This window comes from Saccopteryx bilineata, chromosome 4, assembly GCF_036850765.1.
Source record: "Saccopteryx bilineata isolate mSacBil1 chromosome 4, mSacBil1_pri_phased_curated, whole genome shotgun sequence".
Taxonomy (NCBI): domain Eukaryota; kingdom Metazoa; phylum Chordata; class Mammalia; order Chiroptera; family Emballonuridae; genus Saccopteryx; species Saccopteryx bilineata.
The window spans coordinates 11,498,505-11,519,100 of NC_089493.1; the positions used below are offsets into that span (position 1 = coordinate 11,498,505).

General features: G+C 55.2%; 1 protein-coding gene across 1 annotated transcript; it reads right to left on the reverse strand.

The window, feature by feature from the left end:
* Positions 1 to 3,203: 3,203 nt before the first annotated feature.
* Positions 3,204 to 14,985, reverse strand: CHGA (chromogranin A). Its single transcript, XM_066276443.1, has 8 exons — positions 14,717 to 14,985; positions 13,908 to 13,954; positions 11,591 to 11,684; positions 10,216 to 10,284; positions 9,104 to 9,202; positions 7,032 to 7,460; positions 5,899 to 6,362; positions 3,204 to 3,658 (listed from the first exon to the last, which is right to left on the reverse strand). The coding sequence occupies exons 1-8, from the start codon at positions 14,760 to 14,762 to the stop codon at positions 3,575 to 3,577; spliced, it is 1,332 nt and encodes a 443-aa protein (XP_066132540.1). The 5' UTR covers positions 14,763 to 14,985; the 3' UTR covers positions 3,204 to 3,574.
* Positions 14,986 to 20,596: the final 5,611 nt, after the last annotated feature.

The window sequence follows — 20,596 nt, forward strand, 5'->3', positions numbered from 1 at the left end:
AATGCGGGTGGCCGAGGTCAGGCAGGTCCACACTGGAGCAGGGGTCCCCAAACTTTTTACATAGGGGGCCAGTTCTCTGTCCCTCAGACCATTGGAGGGCCAGAGTATAAAAAAAACTATGAACAAATCCCTATGCACACTGCATATATCTTATTTTTAAGTAAAAAAACGAAACGGGAACAAATACAATATTTAAAATAAAGAACAAGTAAATTTAAATCGACAAACTGACCAGTATTTCAATGGGAACTATGCTCCTCTCACTGACCACCAATGAAACAGGTGCCCCTTCCAGAAGTGCGGCGGGGGCCGGATAAATGGCCTCAGGGGGCCGCATGTGGCCCGCGGGCCGTAGTTTGGGGACCCCTGCGGTAGAGAAACTGCAGAGCCAGCAGGCGTTGGGCCATTCCCGTGGAATAGATTCTTGCAACAGCAGATGAGAAAACTGGAGGGGAAACTTCTCACGGCAGCAAGCGAACAAACTGCAGAAAAACAGACCCCCCTGTGGCGGCCAAGCACCCTGCCATCCGCACCGCCCTGACACGGACTACCCACACGTGGCGCTGTCCCCTGCTCACGCACTAATTGTGCTGAGTGCTTGCAGCTGGTAAACCAGCGAGCAAGCCTAACCCGCTGTTTTCCCACAGGCCTCGTCCTGTTCTGACCGCCAGGCCTCACCAGACCACTGGGGCCCGTTCCCAGAGATGGCTGCATTTCCCCTCCAGAGTTGTCAACGGCCTGGCAGCTTAGAGGGACAGTCCCTTTGCCACAGCCGAGGCTGTGCGTGGGGTCAGACCCTCTGGAGCTTGCTTTCTCTCAAAGGCCCCCTGCGTGGTGGTTTCACGCCCTCCGGCCATTTTGGTGTTAGTGCAGACACCTGTGCTGTGTGGCAGGTGCTACTTGCTTCAACCCTGTTCACAAGCGGCGTTTACCAGCATCCCGAGCTGGCTTCTGTTTCCTCTGTACACACACGTACATGTTTATAGGAATATGAACACTAAATATAAAAGCAAACCCAGAAGCTTTGTCGGCTGGCCCTTTTGAATGGGTGGCGTGTTTGCTAGGTGGGATTGGGATCACGCCCGTCTTGGGGACGGCTTCTTTGAGGGACAAGGTGCAAGGTGACCCGTGTTCTCTCCATTTGCTAACCAGCCCTGAGAGTGGGTGTTTGATCCTTGACCAACTCGTGGCAGGTAGCGTTTGTTTCTGTAACTGATGGGGATGGAGGGAATACCTGGCTCTGAAACGCGTGAAGAAATAAACTGCTTACAGCACAAGGTCCTTGGAGGTGTCCGCTGCGCTCCGGACTGCGGGCGTTAGCAGCAGGAGGCAACCCCCATGCTCACCTCACACAGGAAGCCCAGAGATGCCGAGACCCCTCAGAGGACTTGCATTGTCCTCATAATGGTTTTCTTCAGGCTGTCTGAGCCTCTCGAATCCTCACCAGATCATGGTGGTGATGACTAGTGAGCTAGTAAGTATTAACCACATTTTATAAATGAGGAAACTGAGGCTGAGAGGGCCAGGAACGCTTGCCCAAGCTAGGCTGACGTCAAAACCCATATTTCCAGGCAGTGGCTTTTTTTTTTTTTTTTTTAAGTGAACGGAGGGGAGATAGACAGACTCCTGCATGCACCCGGACTGGGACCCTCTCAGCAAGCCCCATCTGGGACCGATGCTCGAGTCAGCTGAGCTATCCTCAGTCCCCAGGGCTGACGCTCGGACCAACCAAGCTATCCGAGGCTGACACTCAAACCCATTGAGCCACTGGCTGCTAGAGGGGAAAAGAGAAGGGAAGAGAAGCAGATGGCACTTCTCATGTGGGCCCTGACCGGGGATCGAACCTAGAACGTCCGCATGCCAAGCCGACGCTCCACCACTGAGCCAACCGACCAGGGCCTGGCAGTGGCTTTTTAAAGCCAGGGCTTGTTATCTGCGAGCCTAGGTCTCCCGGGCCCGAGGCAGCCACTCACAGATGTGTGCTCGATAACTGAACGGTCCACACTGGTCCAGCGCACCAGCCCCATCCATTCTGATGTTTAACTCTGCAGTCCCCGCGGTGAAATGTTTCAGGCATCACCCTTGCCTGTGACTTTGATGAATCATTTTACCTGGTGAGCCTCAGTTTCCTCATTCTCAAAACAGACGGAGACTTGCTGTGCTCTAGTGCAGAGGTCCCCAACCTTTTCTGTGCCACAGCCCGGTTTAATGTCAGAAAATATTTTCACAGACCGGCCTTTAGGGTGGGACGGATAAATGTATCACGTGACCGAGACAAGCATCAAGAGTGAGTCTTAGACGGATGTAACAAAGGGAATCTGGTCATTTTTAAAAAATAAAACATTGTTCAGACTTAAATATAAATAAAACGGAAATAATGTAAGCTATTTATTCTTTCTTTGCGGACTGGTACCAAATGGCTCACGGACCGGTACCGGTCCGCGGCCCGGGGGTTGGGGACCACTGCTCCAGGGCACTAAGTGTGTAGAAACTTGACCTGACCAAGTGGTGGTGCAGTGGATACAGCGTCGGCATGGGGTGATGAGGACCCAGATTCAAAACCCAGAGGTCACCGGCTTGAGCACAGGCTCACCCAGCTTGAACACGGGGTCACTGGCTTGAGCCCAAAGGTCACTGGCTTGAGCAAGGGGTCACTGGCTCGACTAGAGCCCCCCAGTCAAGGCACGTATGAGAAAGCAATCAATGAACAACTAAATGACGTAACTACAAGTTGATGTTTATCATCTCCCTTCCTGTGTCTGTCTCTCTAAAAAAAGGTACAGAACTTTATACGCCCAGATCATCATGCAGGTACCGGGTCAGAGAGGCTGGCATCCATGCCAAGGGGACCTGCGGCCTTGGGAGCAGGCACTGTCCTGGGCTTCAGGGCCTCTCCCCAGCACTTTGGAGAGCACAGGCTGTTACCCAAGCTGACCCCACCTTCGCATGGCCCAAGCTCCGGTGTGGCTGGGGAGTGGGGAGAGGAAGGAACTGGGGAGCCCCTGGCATGTGGTATTTAATGCCCACGCACTTTGAGCAGATGTCCGCACTCCATTATACAAAGATGAGACAGCTGATGCTCAGAGTCCCTTGGCCAGGAAGCTGCCCAGAAAGGAGTCGCCCCAGGCGACCGAACCTCCCCCCTCCTCAGAACCAGATCCGTTCCACCCCACTCAGAGTCAAGAGGGGGAAGAGTCCAAGGAAACAGGAGAGAGCCCAGAGCAGATTTATTTCTTCTCCGATAAATTTTGTACAGAATACATTAGTCAGGAGTTTTCAGATTTCACCCACAGGTCAGAAGTTATTGCATTGTGCCCAGGGGCTCTGATGTGGAAGCAAACCTGCAGAAAGCTTCCTGTGTTCAGAGAGGGGTCTGCCCTGCAGAGGGGGCACTGGGTGGAGGGCAGGAGGAGAGGGGCGTAGGGGCGACAGGGCGGTCTGGGCACGGGTGGCCTGGGGCCACCTCCCTACGGGAAGCAGCGTGCAGCGCGGCTGTCCAGGACCTGTGAAGGGGACCGCAGAGCCAGGCCCACAGGGTGCCTTGGGGCCCTGGCTGGTGGGGCCGGCTGGTACCTCACCCCCGCCGCAGCGCCTGCAGCTGGTGGGCCACCTTCTCCAGCTCTGCCTCGATGGCCGACAGGCTCTCCAGCTCCTGGTCCTAGGAGGGAATGTCGGGGTCAAGCAGGGACTGGCCCAGCGAGCCCGTGCCAGCACGGTGGAGTGTGCAGACTGGTTGTGCCGCTGGCTAGCTGTGTGACTCTGCTTCTCTGAGCCTTGGGGACATCTGTGTACCATGGGGACAGTGAAGCCCCGCTACAGGGCTGCTGTGAGGAGTATTATGCACAAGAGTGTGGGGGACAGGGGTCCTGACCCCACACTGCCCCCGGTGGCCTCTTATTCAAGCCTGCTGCCTCCTGAGTGTCCCGGGTGGGAAAGGAAGCCTCCACGAATCCCCCATCCAGAGTTCCTTCCAGCTCCCCCCACTCCAGGCCTAGACTGTGACGAGGGCTCCCAGGGGGAGTCCAGGCCTGGGTTTCCTGTCTGCTGCAGGCCTCCCTACCTGGTGGCCATGGGCCTGTGACACAGCTAGAGGTTGTGAAGGCTGCCCCCGATCTACCTGCCTAGACCTGGGCCTTGATCCCTGGCTCCAATCAGGGAGGTCCTGAGCTCTGGTTGACAGGGTGGCTCAAAGGCATGTTCTGTGAGCCCTAATCTCGGGCCTTCCCAGGACCCCCCAGCCAGGTCTGATGCCTGTGAGACCATGCCCTTGGACTTGGAGCAGAGTCAGGGAAGGCCACCGCCTGACCTTGTCCTGGGAGGGGCATACTTCCCGGAGTCCCTACCAGATGCCAGACCGTAGAGGGTACCCTCCCCACCTTCCTGCCTGAGGACAGCACTGACAGCCCTACCAGATGCCCATTGGGAACAAATGAACAATGGCTGCCCCGGAAACAGGGACCCAGGAGCCCTCTGTCTTGGGGTAGCCCCTGGGGCATGAGTTCTGTGATGCTGGGGCCATTTCTAAGAAGACCCTTGGGCTGGGCAGTGTGGTCCCAGCTCTCCCTGAATCCAGGGCACCCCCTGCCTGTGGAGAAGGAAGCTAGCGGACACCTCAGGGCCCCTCGCTCCAGCTCCTGGAGGGGGGGAGGGGGGAGAAGAGTCAATCCAAGGTACCCAGGCTTGTCCCAGGCCCAAAAGCTAGGGGCAGGAAGCAAGCTGCTATTTCCTGTAACCCGGTGCCCTCAGGCTCCTGGGGACACAGGCAGGAAACCTCTTCTGGCATCAGCTGCCAAGAAAGAGCCTTCTTCCTCTCAGGCTGCCAAGACCTGGTCCCAGACCCAGAGACAGAGCGGAGACCTGGGGACGGTCCCAGTCCCCGTTAAAGGTCCTGTTTACCACCTGGGCCCTCTAAGGCTCAAACCACCGACCCCAAGACCTCCCAAGACCTCCTCTAGCTCCAAGGCTGTATCACCCGCCCACCAGGGACCCCAGCGTCCCCCATCCCCTCCTGTGGGGCTGCGTCTCTGCCCCCCACGGAGCTCCTCAAGTAGCCCTGGGCACGGCCAGGCTTTCAAAGCCCATGTGTGTTCTGATCATGATAATGAGGTGAGCAGAAAGGACTCCTTCCCCCCTTTTCACAGATGGGGTAACCGCTGAGGTTCAGGGGAGAGTGACCTGCCCCAGGTCACACAGCTAGGAGGAGGCAGAACCCAGGGTTTTGTCACCCACCTGCTTCCCTGACTCGCTCACCACCAGGCAGGAGGTCCAAGGGCCCGCCCCACCCCACCCCCTGCTCTCCAGGGATAGGAGGTGGGTCCTGAACCTGGGGGAGGAGGGTGTGGCTGGGCTGCCTGGAGTCCAGGAGAGGACCTGACTGGACCAACCTCAGGGCCATCACCCGAAACCAGCTGTCCCTTAGTGTCCCATCCTCTGCTGCCCTCCCAGCGCTTGGGACCAATGGTGCCCTAGGCTTGGAGCCCCTAGGCAGCAAATGGCCGTCCTCAGGCCAGTCCCCACCGGGTCCTTTAGTTTCCAAGCTCTCCCCACCAAAGTGCCAAGCTCCACCGTCTCCTACATGCTCCAAACCTGCAGAGCCCCCTGCTGTCTCCAGGACAGTGGCCACCCAGTGCCTCTGGAGGTCGCTCAACTCACCAGCTCCCCACATGCTGACCTGCATGAACACTTCCTGCTCCTGTCCGCCACCCACCACACTGCAAGCCTGCCTGACACGCCTGTCCGTGCCCTTCCGGGGCTGCCCTGAGCCCAGGCCTCTGCCATCTCCGAGGGCCCCCGTCTGAGCTCTCCAGGCCCACACTCCGAGGGGCAGGTGCCCTCAGTGGGGCCGCAGCCACACATCTGGGAGCAGCTGCCCCGAGCTGGGCCCACCCCCGTACACACCTCTGGCCTGCGGTTGGCGCTGCCCTCCTCCTCTTTCTTCTCCTCCGGGTAGCCGCGCAGCTGCAGGGGCAGGCCCGCCTCGGCCGTGTCCTCCTGGGAGGACGGCCTCCAGCCTCGGCGCAGCGGCAGCCCGGGGCCCCTGAAGCCGTAGCCCCGGGCCTGGAAGGAGAGCCTCATGGAGCGGTCGGGGTCCTCCTCCTCCTCCTCCTCCCCCTCCAGCCGCTTCTCAGCCGTCAGCTCTTTGGCCAGTTGGTCCATTTTGCTCCATCGCTTGGCGTCCTCCCACTCCTTGGAGAAGTGTTCCTCCTCCTGCTCCAGCTCCCTGCTCTTCCCGCCCCGGAAGAGACCCGGAGGGGTCCCTGCCTTCTCCTCTTCCGCCTGCCGTTCCCCCTTGCCCTCGGGGGACCGAGCTTCCTCGGCCCCGGTCTTCCCCACTCCATCCACAGCCAGAGCCTTGGGCCAACCTGGAGCAGGTGGTGGACAAGAGCAGGAGATGAGGGAGGGTCCACCCCCTTCCTGGTCCCTGCCACTCCCCAGAGGCCTTTCTGTGGCCACCACACTCGGGGTCCGGCTCAGCCTCTCCACAAGATTCTACTTAGAGGAAAAAAGCCATCTGAACACCATACTTTGCAAGAGCCTCGCAAAGCCCAGAGGGGGGGCTGGCCTCTTCCTTTACCCTATCGCCCTAGAAGGCCTTGCCTCAGGGGTCAGCTAGCTGGGCGGGAGGAAAGACTGCACAAGGCCCACCTGATGAGCAAAGGTCTTTCCTAAACCCTGACTGAAGCTGACAACTGTCCCCAGAGAAGCCTGTTCCCACCTGTCATGCTGTTCGTCTGTCCCCTACCCACCCACCCTGCAAAGTCCCTCTAGCCTCCTGGGTTGGGAGTGGCGAGGATCTAGGTGGAATAGTGGAGGTGCATGGTTTTGGGGTCAGACAAACCTGGGTTAGAATCTCAGATTTTACTACAAATTAGCTGTGTGACCTTGGGCAAATTACTTGACCTCTCTGAGCCTTAGTTTCCCATCTAGAAAATGGTTTCAGGACTGTTGTGAAGGTGGAATGAGATCATGGAAGAGGTCCCCTCCCCTCCGTCCACTCTTCCCTACACATCGGTTGGTCTCAGCATACATACTCTCGCCCCTCTGGACCTCCTTGTAGCCAGGACTCGGGTAGGGGTTCAGAGCTGCAGTAGGGCCTTCGTCTTCTGAGACAGCCTTCTCTCTGGCCTCTGTGTCCTCCTCCTCCTCTTCTCTCTCTGCCTGCTGCCCTTGCTCTGTGCCCAAGCCGTTCTCTTTGTCCACCAGACCTTGGGAGGAGCCCTCGCTGTCCCCCTCAGTCTGTGGGCCTGGGTGTTTCTGGCTGGGGAGGCTGGCTGGGGTGTGAGTGTTGGCGACCTCCTCCTCCCCTGGGGCCTGGTTGTCCTCCTCAAACTTGGACCCCTGTCCAGGCTCGGGGGAGGCCTGGGGCCCAGCTCCATCCGTGTCTTGACCATTCTTCTCCACTTCGTTAGAATCCCCCCTCTTCTCCACGGCATCATTGGAGGACAGCTCTCCTCTCCCGTCTGCAGAAAGAACAGAGCAGAGTCAGGCCCTGAGCACCAGGCTGTACTCAGAGCCTGCCCAGAGCCCAATTTCAGATCTTAGTCTTTGTAGCTTTCCGATTCCAATAAGCCCAGCCCAAGACACCCAGGACAGAATTAAGGTTACCCTCTCCGGTCTGAGTTTGACCTGAGCGCAGATGGGTTGTGTTTCTTTGTAACTCTACCTCTTAAAAAAGGATGTGAGTTAAAACCAAACCAAACCAAACAAAATCTTGAAAATGACCCCAGAAGACAGAGTCCTGAATTGAAACTTAGGACGTCAACTGAATTACTACGTGATATTGTGAAAGCCCCCTAACCTCGCTGTGTAAGAGGTGCCATTACTGCGACTCCTTCTCCCCGCCACATGGGGCTTCTCTGTTTGGAGCATCCTGTGAAACGCTCGATTCCTCAGTATTTGTAGTTTTCAGGGAAAGCTGTGTTTGTGTGGCTGCTCTGAAGACAGCCTTTTAACAGTGGAAGTCCCTCCAATCACCAGTCGGTGGTTGTTGCACAAAGCACTACCTAGCACCTGCCACCGCCGGGCTCCAGGACTCCGGGGGAAAGTGCCCCCGTCCCGTTTACAGACACTCGGAAGTCGTCTGTAGGCAGCAGAGCTGAGCCTCGAATCCAAGCGTCCAGATGCCACGTACAGGGTGCTCTTTGCACCGACACATGGCTGCTTCCTTTATCAAAGCTTCAGACACACGTGCGCACGTGCATACGCACATGAACGCAACCCATGCACACTCACACCCACACACGCTCACACGCACACACACACCATTGCACTATCCCCCCTTAAGCCCTTGCAGACATCCATCATTACCCCGACATTCTCTCCCACAGATCCAGCATATGGGGGTCCATGCCGCACCCCAAGCAGCGACTAGGGAGACAGCGCTGGCCAATGCGAGGGCACTTGGGCCACCCAGCAGGCTTGCAGAGGGAAGGCCACTGACAACCCGACCCCTAGAAACGAGCCTCATTCACCCGCCCTCCACATGCAAAGGGCGGGACCTGAAGGGCAGTTTGTGGGTACACGCAGGAGGAGGATTAGTCACAGTCACAGAGAGTCACCTTGACCTAAGCCATGATCTCTGACCCCTAAAAGCTCCCTGGCTTCAAGAAACATTTACTGTTTCAAGCCTACTCCTCTGGGACCCGCCTACACCTTGGCTATGCCAAGGTACCGCCTAGTGCCAGGAGGGCAGGTACTGGGCCAGGGCTGTGCCGCGGAGGCCACTGGGGAAAGCCGGAGTCCAAGCTGCTCGCCGGTCAGGCCAGAGGCTTCCTGCTCTGGAGGACCGGCCTCCGGGGTGGGCAGGCGGGACGGACAGAGGGCCTCCGGGGATGGGCAGGCGGGACCGACAGAGGACTGGCCTCCGGGGTGGGCAGGCGGGACGGACGGAGGACCTTGAGGTGGGACAGACCCAGAGTCCCATCTCCAGTATGCCTCAGACAAGGTACTTAACCTCTCTGGGCCTCGTTTGTAGAAGGAAGAAAGTCACGGCCCCCTCACTGGGTGCAGACGGGGGCTCTGCCCCCCAGGAACCCTCGCTCTGCCCTGACCACTGTGGCACCGCCTCCCGCCCCTGGTCCCCGGCAGGCTGGCCGGCACTGACCCTTCAGCTCGGCCTGGCCGTTCTGCTTCTCAAGAACCTCCGAGAGTTCATCCTCAAAATCGCTGTGCTTCTTCTGCTGATGTGCCCTCTCCTGGGCACCTGGAAGGAGAGAGGGAGAAAAAGGGCCCGTTTGATCTGGGCCGGCACATTTGTTCTGGAAGTGCAGGCCCCCATCTCCTCATCCCGTGTTCCAGGCCTGCCCAGCGAGAGACTGACAGGGTGAGCACTTAGGTTGGGGGAAGGGTTGGCTGCCCCTGTCCCCTCCCAGCTGGGTCCCATCAGGTGGCCACACCACCTCCAGACTGTTTCTCACCTAGAAATGAGAGTGAGCCCTGCCTGCTACTTCAGCAAGCAACAAAGACCCAGATGGAACAGAGGGTCCCAGGGTCAGAAAGTCCCAGGTCAGAGAGTGAGGCCCCCTTAGGACCCGGCTGGTAGCTAGGGGACCCCGCAGCATGAGGTAGCAGAGACTATTACCTCGACTTGGGCAAACCCTGCTCCCCCTGGATCCCGTAAGTCCAGGCCCATGGGAGAAAGCCAAGTGTGTGCCTGTGTCCAAGCCCAGGGAGACCCCTCTCCCTGCATCAGCCTGAGGCTGCTGCTGCCACCCGGGACTGTCCCTGCCTGTGCCCGGTCCTGATGATGGCTCGCTGCCCAGGCCAACTCTGCAGCTGGCCATGATTCCCCCCCCCCCATGATAGGGGTTTCTGGGATGGCCAGAGGAGCCCGACACACTGGCACACTGGTTGTGGGCAAGGAAGTATTCCCAGAGAAAGGTGGTCCTCTCTGCCACCTTATCTTGCAAGTGCCCCCACTACAATGGCTGACCTCCTGAGACCGTGGGTATTAGGGAGAGCTGCATCTGGCCTTGGCATGTTCCTAACTCACTGTGCAACCTTGGGCAATACACTCAACCTCTCTGGGCTTTGATCTCTTCAATTATATCAACGGCAGGCTGGACCAGGTGGCATAGAGGCCCCACCGTTCCACTCTTTTGTTGAAGGGAAATAACTGCGTGTCAGAGAGAAGCAGGGCCTGCTGTACCTGCCACCCTGACTTCCCGCCTCACGGGCGCTGGAGTTTACCCAGATTCAGGTGCGGGGTGGAAATACCTTGGAGAGCAAGGTCTTGGAGCTCTTTCAGCAAATTCTGATGTCGCAGGATTGAGAGGATCCGTTCATCTGCAACGCAGGAAAGTCGTTATGGGTCGTTGCCAGAGAACAGCCGAGGGAGATTGCTATCAATAGTTTCAGCTGAGCACAAGGACTTTATTCTGGGAACTCGAAGCCCGGGTGGCAGCAGCAGCAAGATTGGGTCTGGAGATAACACTTTTAAAAAGACCTCCTTTCCAAGCTGTTGATCACCTTTCTCCTACAACAGAGAGGTCAGCCAGTGTCCCAGCACCCCGCCGTTGGCCAAGAGGTGGCGCCCTGAGGGAGGTGGGCGTGTCTTCACACAGCATATCTCCCCATCTCCATGCCTCTGCTCGAGCAGGCTGACCTTCCTGGGGTGCCCTTTCTTCATTGTTCTACCTGTGGGTTTCCGACTCTTCCCTTAACCCCCAACGCCAAATGCTAATGCTGGCTCTGTTCAATAGCTAATCAAAACTTTCTCCTTGTCATGACCACCCACAGGCCTCTCTACTCCTCACATATTGAGGAGGAGTCTACCAGGTGTCAGCAGCTGTCCCTGTGCACGAACTCCTGTCCACGGGGAGCTCACAGTCTGGTGGCTTACTGTTCCAGCCCGGATCTTTTCTTTTCTTTCTTTTTGCTTTTTTTTTTTTTCTGGCTGTACAATGTTTGTAAACTTTAATGCTCAGACAAGTTTTCAGCAAGTAACCTGGTATACAGGTGGCCAACAATGGGCCCATACCTCCTAGTGCCCCGGCCCTGCAATATTTAAATCGCAGACGCTCTGCCCAATGTGTACCTTATGAAAACTGTCCCATCTATTACCAGAAACATCTAAGGTCAGTCATGGGAAACAATTTTGTTTAGTAGTTCATGTGATGACACAGATTCTAGTAAGTGAAAGTTTTATTGGAGTTAGTGTGTTTTGATTTTAAAAGAGTATAGATATCACACATTGCCACTCACGGGACATTTGCAGAATTCCTGAATAGACGATGCCGGAAGACAGCACGGAGCAGAGTCAACTGTAAGACGGGCTGCGCCCACGTGATATGCAGATGGTCTGCTATTGCGGCAATTATAACAACATCCAGCCCTGGTTTCCTTCTGCCCAGAATCCTAACTATTCGTGTTCATATTTCTCCTCTCTGCTAGTCTGCAAGCTCCAGGTGTGCAGGGCCTGTGCGTCCTTCATCTCACTGGACCACTCAGCCTGCAGCCCAGCCTGGACAAGGCAGGCACTTGGTCAGTGACTGTTGAATTAAATCACTGAATTCCCTCAAAAGCTGCACACCCAGGGCCTGGCCTCCCCGGCCAGCAGGCAGCGGCCCCTTACCCCTAGCCTGGCCCATACCTCCTCGGAGGGTCTCAAAACACTCCTGGCTCACAGGCATGGGGCTGGGCTTGGACAGCGTGTCAGAGATGACCTCAACGATGCACTTCAACACCTGGAAAGAGAGTGGGGCAAGTTGGGGCTGGTTTGGGCAATGGGCTAAGCCCCTAGCGGCTCCAGGGCAGATTTCTACTGAGGACATAAGAGCATTTGCTTTTGTCACCAGGAGTCCATGGATGCCTGGCTCAGGGGCCCAGCTCTGCTTCCTCACCAGACAAGAATAGCAATGACAAGAGGAAACCCTGATATGGTACTTATCATGCACCAGGCACTCCAGTCACCTGGCCATCAGGTGCCCTTTTAAGGTAGGGGTGGGTGCCTGGTACCTTCTTATCCGCAAGGGTTTCTCTAGAGATGGGGGAGCTGCCCCTGGGCATCAGACACAGGTCTTATAAAAGTGTGTTAGTCTTGTAGGTGCCCAGAAGGTCAGCTCCCTTCAGGAAGCCTTTCTGGACTACCCACAGGAGAACAAAGACCTCCCCTAGCTCTACCCTGTCTGGAAACGGGACTTGGATCACTGTCTCCCAACATCCATGGTGTTGTCGCATGCAGGAAGTGACAGCCTCATGGTCTGGCTCCATATTCACCCATGTTATGAATCTGTTGGCTGGAGGGAGACACACATCAGTTACACCTGGGTTCCCATCCCAGACTAACAGCAGCCATATCTCTGAAAGTTTTGTCCAGTGCCTAGCAAGGTGCTGTGGATAATCAGGCACCTGATAAATGGCATCTGAAGAAGGTGCCAACTATAGTGTGGCATCCTAGCTGTGTTGTCTTGGGTATGTGACTTGGCCTCTCTGAGCCTCAGTTTCCTCATTTGTAAAATGAAAGCAAAAAAACCCCTCCCAGCTCCCCTTGGGGGGTGACAAGGCTTAGATGGGAAAACACTATAGAGTGTGAAGTGCCACACACACCCAGGGAGGTATATGCAACTCCCAACCTGCTTCAGCTGTCTAGAGCCAGGAGGAGGGGCAGGAGGCATCAGACATGCATCAGGCAATGCTGGTAGGGAGTGAGGGGGGGGAGCTGTGTCTACAGGATGCCAAGGCAACCCGTACCAAGGATCCAGGATGGCAAACTGGCAAACAGGCTGTACAATTGTCACAGCATCCTAGGATGGAACATTCAGGTCTCCACCAGCTGTTACAGTGTCCCTGACCCCAGGCTCCTGAGTACAAGATGGTGACCTAAATGTCTCCCAAAAGGGACATTCAGCCTGTCCCTGGTATCTCCCCTGCAACCCCAGACCTTGCACTGGGAATAACACATGACCAACAGTCCCCGAGGACAGGTTCTGAGACAGAGGAATTGGGTACGGATCCCAAGAACAGTGGGGAGATTGAGAAAGAAAGGCCTATAAATAACAGTGTTCATTTACTGAGGACCTACTATGTGCCAGGCACCTCACATCCGATTCCTACTCCTCACAACTCCCCTCATGGGAAATATTATCACAGATGGGAAAAGCAAAAGCTCAGAGAAGTTAAGAAATTTCCCCAAGGCCACATAGCTATGAAGAGTGGTAGAAGTTTAAATACAGGCCTGCCTGCAACTAAAGAATAGGGAACATCATTCAGCAAATTGATGCTTTGGGTTTTATCCATAGGCTCTCTGGAATGGAAGAAAACAGCTCCTGGGAAGGTGGGGAGCAGGAACTGGTCTGACTCCAGTGGAGGCACCAGACTGGAGAAAACAGCCCAGCTCAGACATGAATGAATTTCAAGTATACACTGAACATGGAGTCTCTCTTGCTGGCTACAGAATCCCCCTACCATTGTCTCCCATCCCTTTCCTGGGTGACATCCACCATCAGCCCTAAATGGCCAGGACCCTGGGTGCAGAAGCCATGACTAAGAATGTTTTTATTGTGGCCCTTGGGGTGGGGGGCGCAAAGGGGGGGTGAAGGCCTGGTTCTCAAATGCCTGTGGACAACCACAACCACAGAACAGAGAAGCCACCCCAGCAGCCCTCAGTGGGTCTGCCAGATTCGGAATGTTCAAGGCAGTGGGTCTGGCTACTCTGCCCAGCGGGCAGGACACAGGCCCCACTGGGCTGCGCACTCAGCTCAGAAGCCGGGGAAGTCCTCACAGCAGGAGGGCAAGGCAATCCAGCGGTCTTTGATATCTTCTTTTGCAAGCTGTCCCCAGGCTCAGCAGCCGCAGTGCTGGCTCCTGGCTTTATGCCAGACTCACTTCTGCAGCTGCCCAAGAACTGGCTATAAGGTGTCCACTGGGGCTTCTTACCCCTCCTGGGGCATCCCCACACCCCTTCTTACCTCTGTGTCCTCTTTATTCATAGGGCTGTTCACAGGGAGGGCAATGACTGGGAAGAGAAAGAGAGAGCTGGGGTCACTCCTCTGCTCTGAGCGGAGAGCCCAGTCCTTCCCGATGGGGTTCAGCTGGGGTCCATTCACCTCCGTGCTCCCCGTTAGAACCGCCCCCACCCAAATGAGATGCTAGGGCTGATTTTGTTTTCCTTCCCTGGCTGCTGCCCCAAGGGGGGGGTGTCTCCCAGCGGCTGCACGGAAAGCCTTCACCCTTCCCTTTGGGAAAGCTCCCGCTCTGGAGGGAGTGGGAGCTGAAGGCAAGTGTGAAAACAAGGCCAAGGGCTGAGCGGGAGTGGGGTGGGAGGGGAGTGCAGGGAGAGCGGGCGACCCCAGAGGTGAGAGGAAAGAGATGGAGGGGGACCCAGAGAGTACACACAGTAAGAGTCAAGGGCAGGAAGCCTGGGAGAGCGGGAGAGGAGAGAGGAGAGAGGAGAGAGGAGGGGGGAGCCCTGGCAGCCCTCCCCTCTCCCCCAGTGACCTTGGCCAGCCACGGCACGGAGCTGGAGCAGGCCCTGGGGCAGCCCGGACGCCCAACCCAGGATGGAGCGGGGCACAGAGGGCCCTGCCTCGAAGAGTAGGGAGTCGTGTCCAAAGAGTTCGGTTTGTGGGTTCCGGACAGAGGCCACTTTGCGGGTCAGGAGGGAGGCGAGGCGCTGTCCGCGGTGCTGAACAGTCGCGCGCGGTCGGGGAAGCAGGAAGGGACGTCGGGCGGGCAGGGGCGCCCAGGGCTCTCTTCCCCGGGACCCCGACTCTCTCACCTTGCCCGGCGCAGAGCAGAAGCGCCAGGACAGCGGAGGAGCGCATGGCGAGCCCGGGGCGCCGAGCAGCTGGAGGTCTGGGGCCGGGCACGGTGGGCACCCGGGCGAGGGGTGGCAGGACGGGCGCTGCGGGGCGGGCTACCGCGGCGCTGGCGCAGGGATGGGGGTGGCAGCGTCTCTCTGTGCGTCCGTCTGTCGGTCCGCCCAGCAGCCTCGCAGCGCAGAGTTCGGATACTGCAGTAGCAGCAGCAGCGGCGGCAGCGCTCGCGCGCCCGTTTATATAACCCCGACCTCGGAAATGACGTCATCGGGCCGCCCCCTGCCCTCTTTCTCCACCCTTCTGGGGGTCCGGCAGCAGTTCGCTCCACCCCAAGCCTCACCTCTCTAGCCTCTGGCCCTCGTCGCTCAAAGCTCCCAGCTCGTGAGTCAGGCTATGAGGCAGGCATCTGGTTTCTAGGGGATGGCACAGGGGCACTGGGCCGAACCACCACTCGACAGCTCCACCGACTTGCTGTGTGTCCTTGGGCAAAGCATTCTGGGTCTCTGGGCCTCGTGCTCCTCCAATGTGCGCTGAGTCCCTGCCAATCCTAGCCTGCCACTCCATTCTTCCTCTGCCTCTGGGCGCGCTCCCTCGATCTCACTGGCTGAGGGATGCCCACCATTCTGGCCTCTCTCAAGTTCTAGGAGGCCCTAGAGAGGCTTCCCAAACACTGTAAGAGGCATCTCTCTCTCTCTCTCTCTCTCTCTCTCTCTCTTTCTCTCTCTCTCTCTCTCTCAACCCAGTTTTGTGCCTTCACGATTTCTAATTGTACCGTATATGTATTTATTTATTTCAATACTGTTTAGTCTCCATTGCTTTCACAGCACTCAGCAGGGCACCTGGCACAGAGTAAACGCAGTTAATAGATAATTGTTGGATATACTGAGTGGGAGTCCAACCCATGCCTGAGTGAACCCTGGGCTCTGGCCATTGTTGGACAGCTCTTATGGGGGATGGTGAGTGAGGACTGGGGGACAGTTCTTGATATCAAACCAAACAGGTGTCCTTGCAGCTTCTACACCTAGTGCCACCCCTTAAGATCACCTTCTTGCCGCTGATGCATTGTGCATTTGAGAACAGCTCTCACCTCTTCCTGAGTGCTCTAAAAACCTAGGTGTTTTGTGTGTAAGGCTGGTTCCTTGGTTTGTTTCTCTCTGCCCTGGGGCCCTCATGCACTGCCACATTGTCACTCTCAGCCTAGGGCCACAGCAGAAATCCTTTGCCACCTGACCCCAACATCATAGCAAAGCTGGTGTCTGAGCTACTGTTTGGCATCAGCTGGCATCATCCAGAGCCCCTCTTTCTTGGGACTCCCCCATCTCCGCTGTTGTTTCCTACATCCTGCCCCCCCACCTCTGCCCATTTGGCCCCTAAGAAAGACCCTGGCAGGAGCTCAGAGGAGATGAAATAGTCTTGCTCATGCATTTCTTCATTTCTTCAACTATTTGCTAAGCACCTACGATGTACTTAAAACACCTCGGAACAGCACTCAGTTGTTGTAGGTGCTGAGGATACAGCAATAAACAAAACAGACAGAAGCTCGGTCCTTATGGGGTTTACATTCTAAAAGGTCCACCTCAAAAGCTTGGACATGCACAGAAATACCGGAAGAGCACCTGTACTCAGGCCATCCAGAGATAAGCATCAATCACGGTCGAGTATGTATTCTGTAGTCTTCGTTGAGGTGGCTGCCTTTGTAAAGGGCAGTTCTCAGTGCAGGACCTCAGCTGAGCCCTGAAGAATCACGTGCCTCGGGTCCTTGTGATGCGGGGCCATCCTGAATGTCCCGCACAGATTTCCATCCTGCGCCCTCTCCAGCATCATGTCACAAAGGTTTATCCATGGCATAGCATACAGGGCACCACAATGCATGTGTGCCACACTCTGCCACACACGGATGGCTTCCCTAGTTATTTGTTGTAGTTATCAAGAACAATCTTGTCCACAAACTTCTGTAGCATTCGCAGTGATTTCATTTAATAGTAGGTGAACGCCATGTCCGAAGGTCAAAAAAACTGACATTTTTAAGGTGCCTTGACATGCACCGCCCAACTGGTGTGAAGAAGGTTGGACCACTTTCCAAGGGGAGTGGGGTTTCCTCAGGGAAAGTCTCAGAGCCAATGCGCCACCCTCTCAGGAGCACCTGCTCTCTGGGAGCCTGGCCCTGTTTGTCATGAAACTGAGCATAACCAACCAGCAAAAGTGTCCCAAAGTCAGCTTTACAAGTGACAATGCCTGTAACTAGCACTTGGGGTGTGCTTCATGGCTCTTCAATGTGGCCCACCACGGACCCGCTGCTGTGCCCTGAGGCCTAAATTAGAGAGGGGTTTCGATTCTTCTTGGCAGATTTGGAAACTGTAAGGAGACCTGGGATGTTTTTTCTCGTTTTTTTTTTGTTGTTGTTGTTGTTTTTACCTCACAAGTGTATTGTACTAAGTGAAGTAAGCCAGAAAAAGACAAACACAGTGTCATTTAACTTTTGTGTGGAATCTAAAAAACTGAACCAATGAACAAACAAAACAAACGGACTCATAAACACAGAAAAACTGATGGTTCAGAGGGTTGGGCGGCCAGGGTATGGGCAAAATGGTGAAGGGGCTCAAGAGGCACAAGCTTATAGTGATGACATAAGGGTAGAAAGCACAGCCCAGGGAGTACGGTCAGCAATGACACAATAACTTTGTGTCGTGACCTGTGGATAGCGGCCCAGCTTGCGAAGGCAAACCCCCACGGTGCCACATGCAAGTCAATGGGGAAGTTGGACCTAGAGCTTGTTTTGCCCAATTGCCCCAAGTTCTCTGCCATCTCTTGACTTCTGACATGTTGTTACCTCTCCCTGGAAAACCTACCGATCACCATCCCACGCCCTCCCGCAGGCCCGACAAACTGCTGTGCCTCTGAGGACCTGAGGTCCTTGTTTCCTTTTCTCTCCCGCCACACCCTTATTTGAGCATTTGTCACACAAGGCTGGAAATCTCATTATACGTTGAGCTGCTTGGTGTTTGGTCCACATCCTGCCCATCTTGGGCCTTCCATTCCTGGCCTAGTGCTGGGCACAATGGTGGGCACAATGGAAAAACAAAAGAAGTAAGAAACTCACAGTCCTTGGTCCCATCTCTAGGCTTTGGGCTGGACCAGTTAAGGAAGGATAAGTTTCTGGAACAAAAGACCCTAAAATACAGTGGGATAAGATGGGTCTCATTTCTTTGTTACACAACAGCTCTGAAGTGAACAGTGTGACTCACTCACGGAGTGGCTCATGCTCGTGAGATTTCCGTCTTTGATAGCAAGGCAGCTACGCGAGTTGCCACCATTTATCAATCATCACATAGGGGACAGAGAGTGGATGGAGGCCAAGCAGCTCCTTTGTAAGGATATGATGCAGGACTTGCATGCATCACTTCTCACAACCCATTGGTTAGAACTCAAGTCAGGGACACATTTAGTTGTAAGGGAGGGAAGACAGCCACTGGGAGTGGTTTTGATCACTGAAGGAAGAGGTGACACTAGAGGACAATAAACATTCTCTACTACACAACCCACGGGGATGGTGACAGTAACTAACCCTTGTGGAAAACTAACTATGAACCTGGCACTGTTCTAAGAGTTTACACCAGCCCTGTGAGATGGGTGACATTGTTATACTTGTTTACAGATGGAGTTCTGCAAGAGAATTAAGCCCAGATGCCCTAAGGCATTCATCACATGTAATGAATTAATTTCTCTTGCATGCATCTAGAATGGTACTAATTATGCACCATCCTTGGGAAAATTGATAACATTGTCTCTCAAAACGACCTCTGGGTTGTGCGGTTCTGATGAGGACCCCTGTACGGTGCTGTTGATGGGTACCTGTCAAGGAGCCAGGCACTGGGTGTGACTCTTGTCTCTGTGCAGTTCCCCAAGAGCAGGTGCCAAGACAAGGATGTGGGAGTGCAGAGAGTTCATTCGGAAGTGACTCCGGGAAGCACAATGGGAGAGTAGGACCTGAGACGAGGGAAAGAGAAAAGCCACCGGAGGGTGTGCTGGTGAGCGAGTGACCACTGAGGGCAGCAGAGACTCAGTCCAGCTGGGACTTGTTGAGAAACCGTGTAGAACACAACTCAGAATTGTCCCACTGGGGCGAGGACGCTGGGGACTTACCTCTTGATCCCTTTCCCTTGTGGGGGTGGGGGGGTCTCTCCTGGTGGCATGGATTGAGCAGCACTTATAGTCTGGTCTGGAAAAGGGCCAAGTAGACTCCCCGTGCTAGAGAACACTCCTGGGCAGAGAACGCCAGGAGCTGTTGATGTGTTTGGGGACTGTCCACAGGTAACCTCCTCGGTGGCCCAAGGGAGTGAAGGTGGAACACTACAGGCAGGGCTCGTCTCAAGTTTATAATAAACCTATGGCTGAGTTGTCAACATTTCCGCTTCCCATTTGCAGAAGCCAAAGCTCAGAGAGAATGAGTAACTTCCCCAAGGTCACACAGCTGGGAAATGGAATCTGGGGGCCAGACATCTGTCTTCTGTCACTCCATACTCCCCTTCCTGGGTCTTAAACCTTCTGTCAGCCTAATGTTTTAACTGGTCCCCATCAGCAACTCCCACCAAAAACTACTACTACCTTTGGGATTTGGGGAGCTTCTCATATTTTGAGCAAGACAGTTGATGCTTTTTCCAGCCAACACGGATGAAGCGTGGAGAAAGCTATTTTTATTGCTCTAAGCCTATGCACACAATCTCCATCAAAACCACATCCTTGCTTTGTATATGCAAGAACTTCAGACAAATTCTCTAGCCCCCACTTCTTTTCAGGTTGCTGCCCCTAAACTTCCCTTAGCTTGACATTCTAGAACTGCTTCTGTTTAAAACAAGTACCTCGCATTTGGTGCATATGGTCGGGAGAAGAAAGCCACGGCGTGGCTACCTCTGCATTAATCATGCAGTAAGAGGGAACCAGGAGCATGGTCTGCTCGGACAATGGGCTCAGCTGCCCATCTCGGGGTCATGTTAGAGTGCCAAGGCTCCAGCACGTCTTGGCCTGCTCACTGCTCACTTGTTCCCCAAGTTCTGCTGCCAGATTTTTATCCACGTGTGAAGTGTTTTGACTGTTGCTGCGTATGCATACTGGTTTCACATGTCAAATGACACACTGAGCTAAATGGGTGGTGGAGCTGTAAACGTAGCCCAGCGGCAGGAGGAAACGGGGCAAGGCAGAGCCAGGGAGCTCTTTGCATTGTGGGCATGTGGAGGGCATTGTGGATTAGAAGGCTCGGACTTCATCCCAACTCTCTCATGAGCGGAAGTAGGAAAGCTAAAAACTACATTTCCCAGACCTCACTGCAGCCAAGGACCTGGATGTGATTTAGGTTCTACCAGTCAGAAGAACTCATGCAGGAAATGGATTTGGAGTTATGTATGCAGAGAGACAGAGTGCTGAGCCACCATGTTGCCAGTGTGGATGTGACTGAACTGAACCCCAGCTGAAACAAGGAGATAGCCAGTGAGGACAGCCAGCAGTTCTGACCACAAACAGCAGCACTGGGGTGGGGGTGGCTGGTGAATAAGGTGCCGACAGTGGGTGTGTTTATAGACCCCTTGTCACTATGTTGAAGGAAAGGGACAACGTCAGGCACCATTCAGTTCCATATCCCAGACAATACTGCTCCTATGCATGCAAACCCCACAGGGTTTCCTCGTGGGGATAGAAACCCCCTGGTTAACGGGGAATTGTCCGAATGAATGCCATAGAATGATCAGTTTCTGGGTCCATAAGAAATTCAGGGAATCTTGGTGTTGTCAAGATGCTAGTCTCATCCCTGAGGCTCAGAGACACAAAGGGACTTACCCAGGGTCACA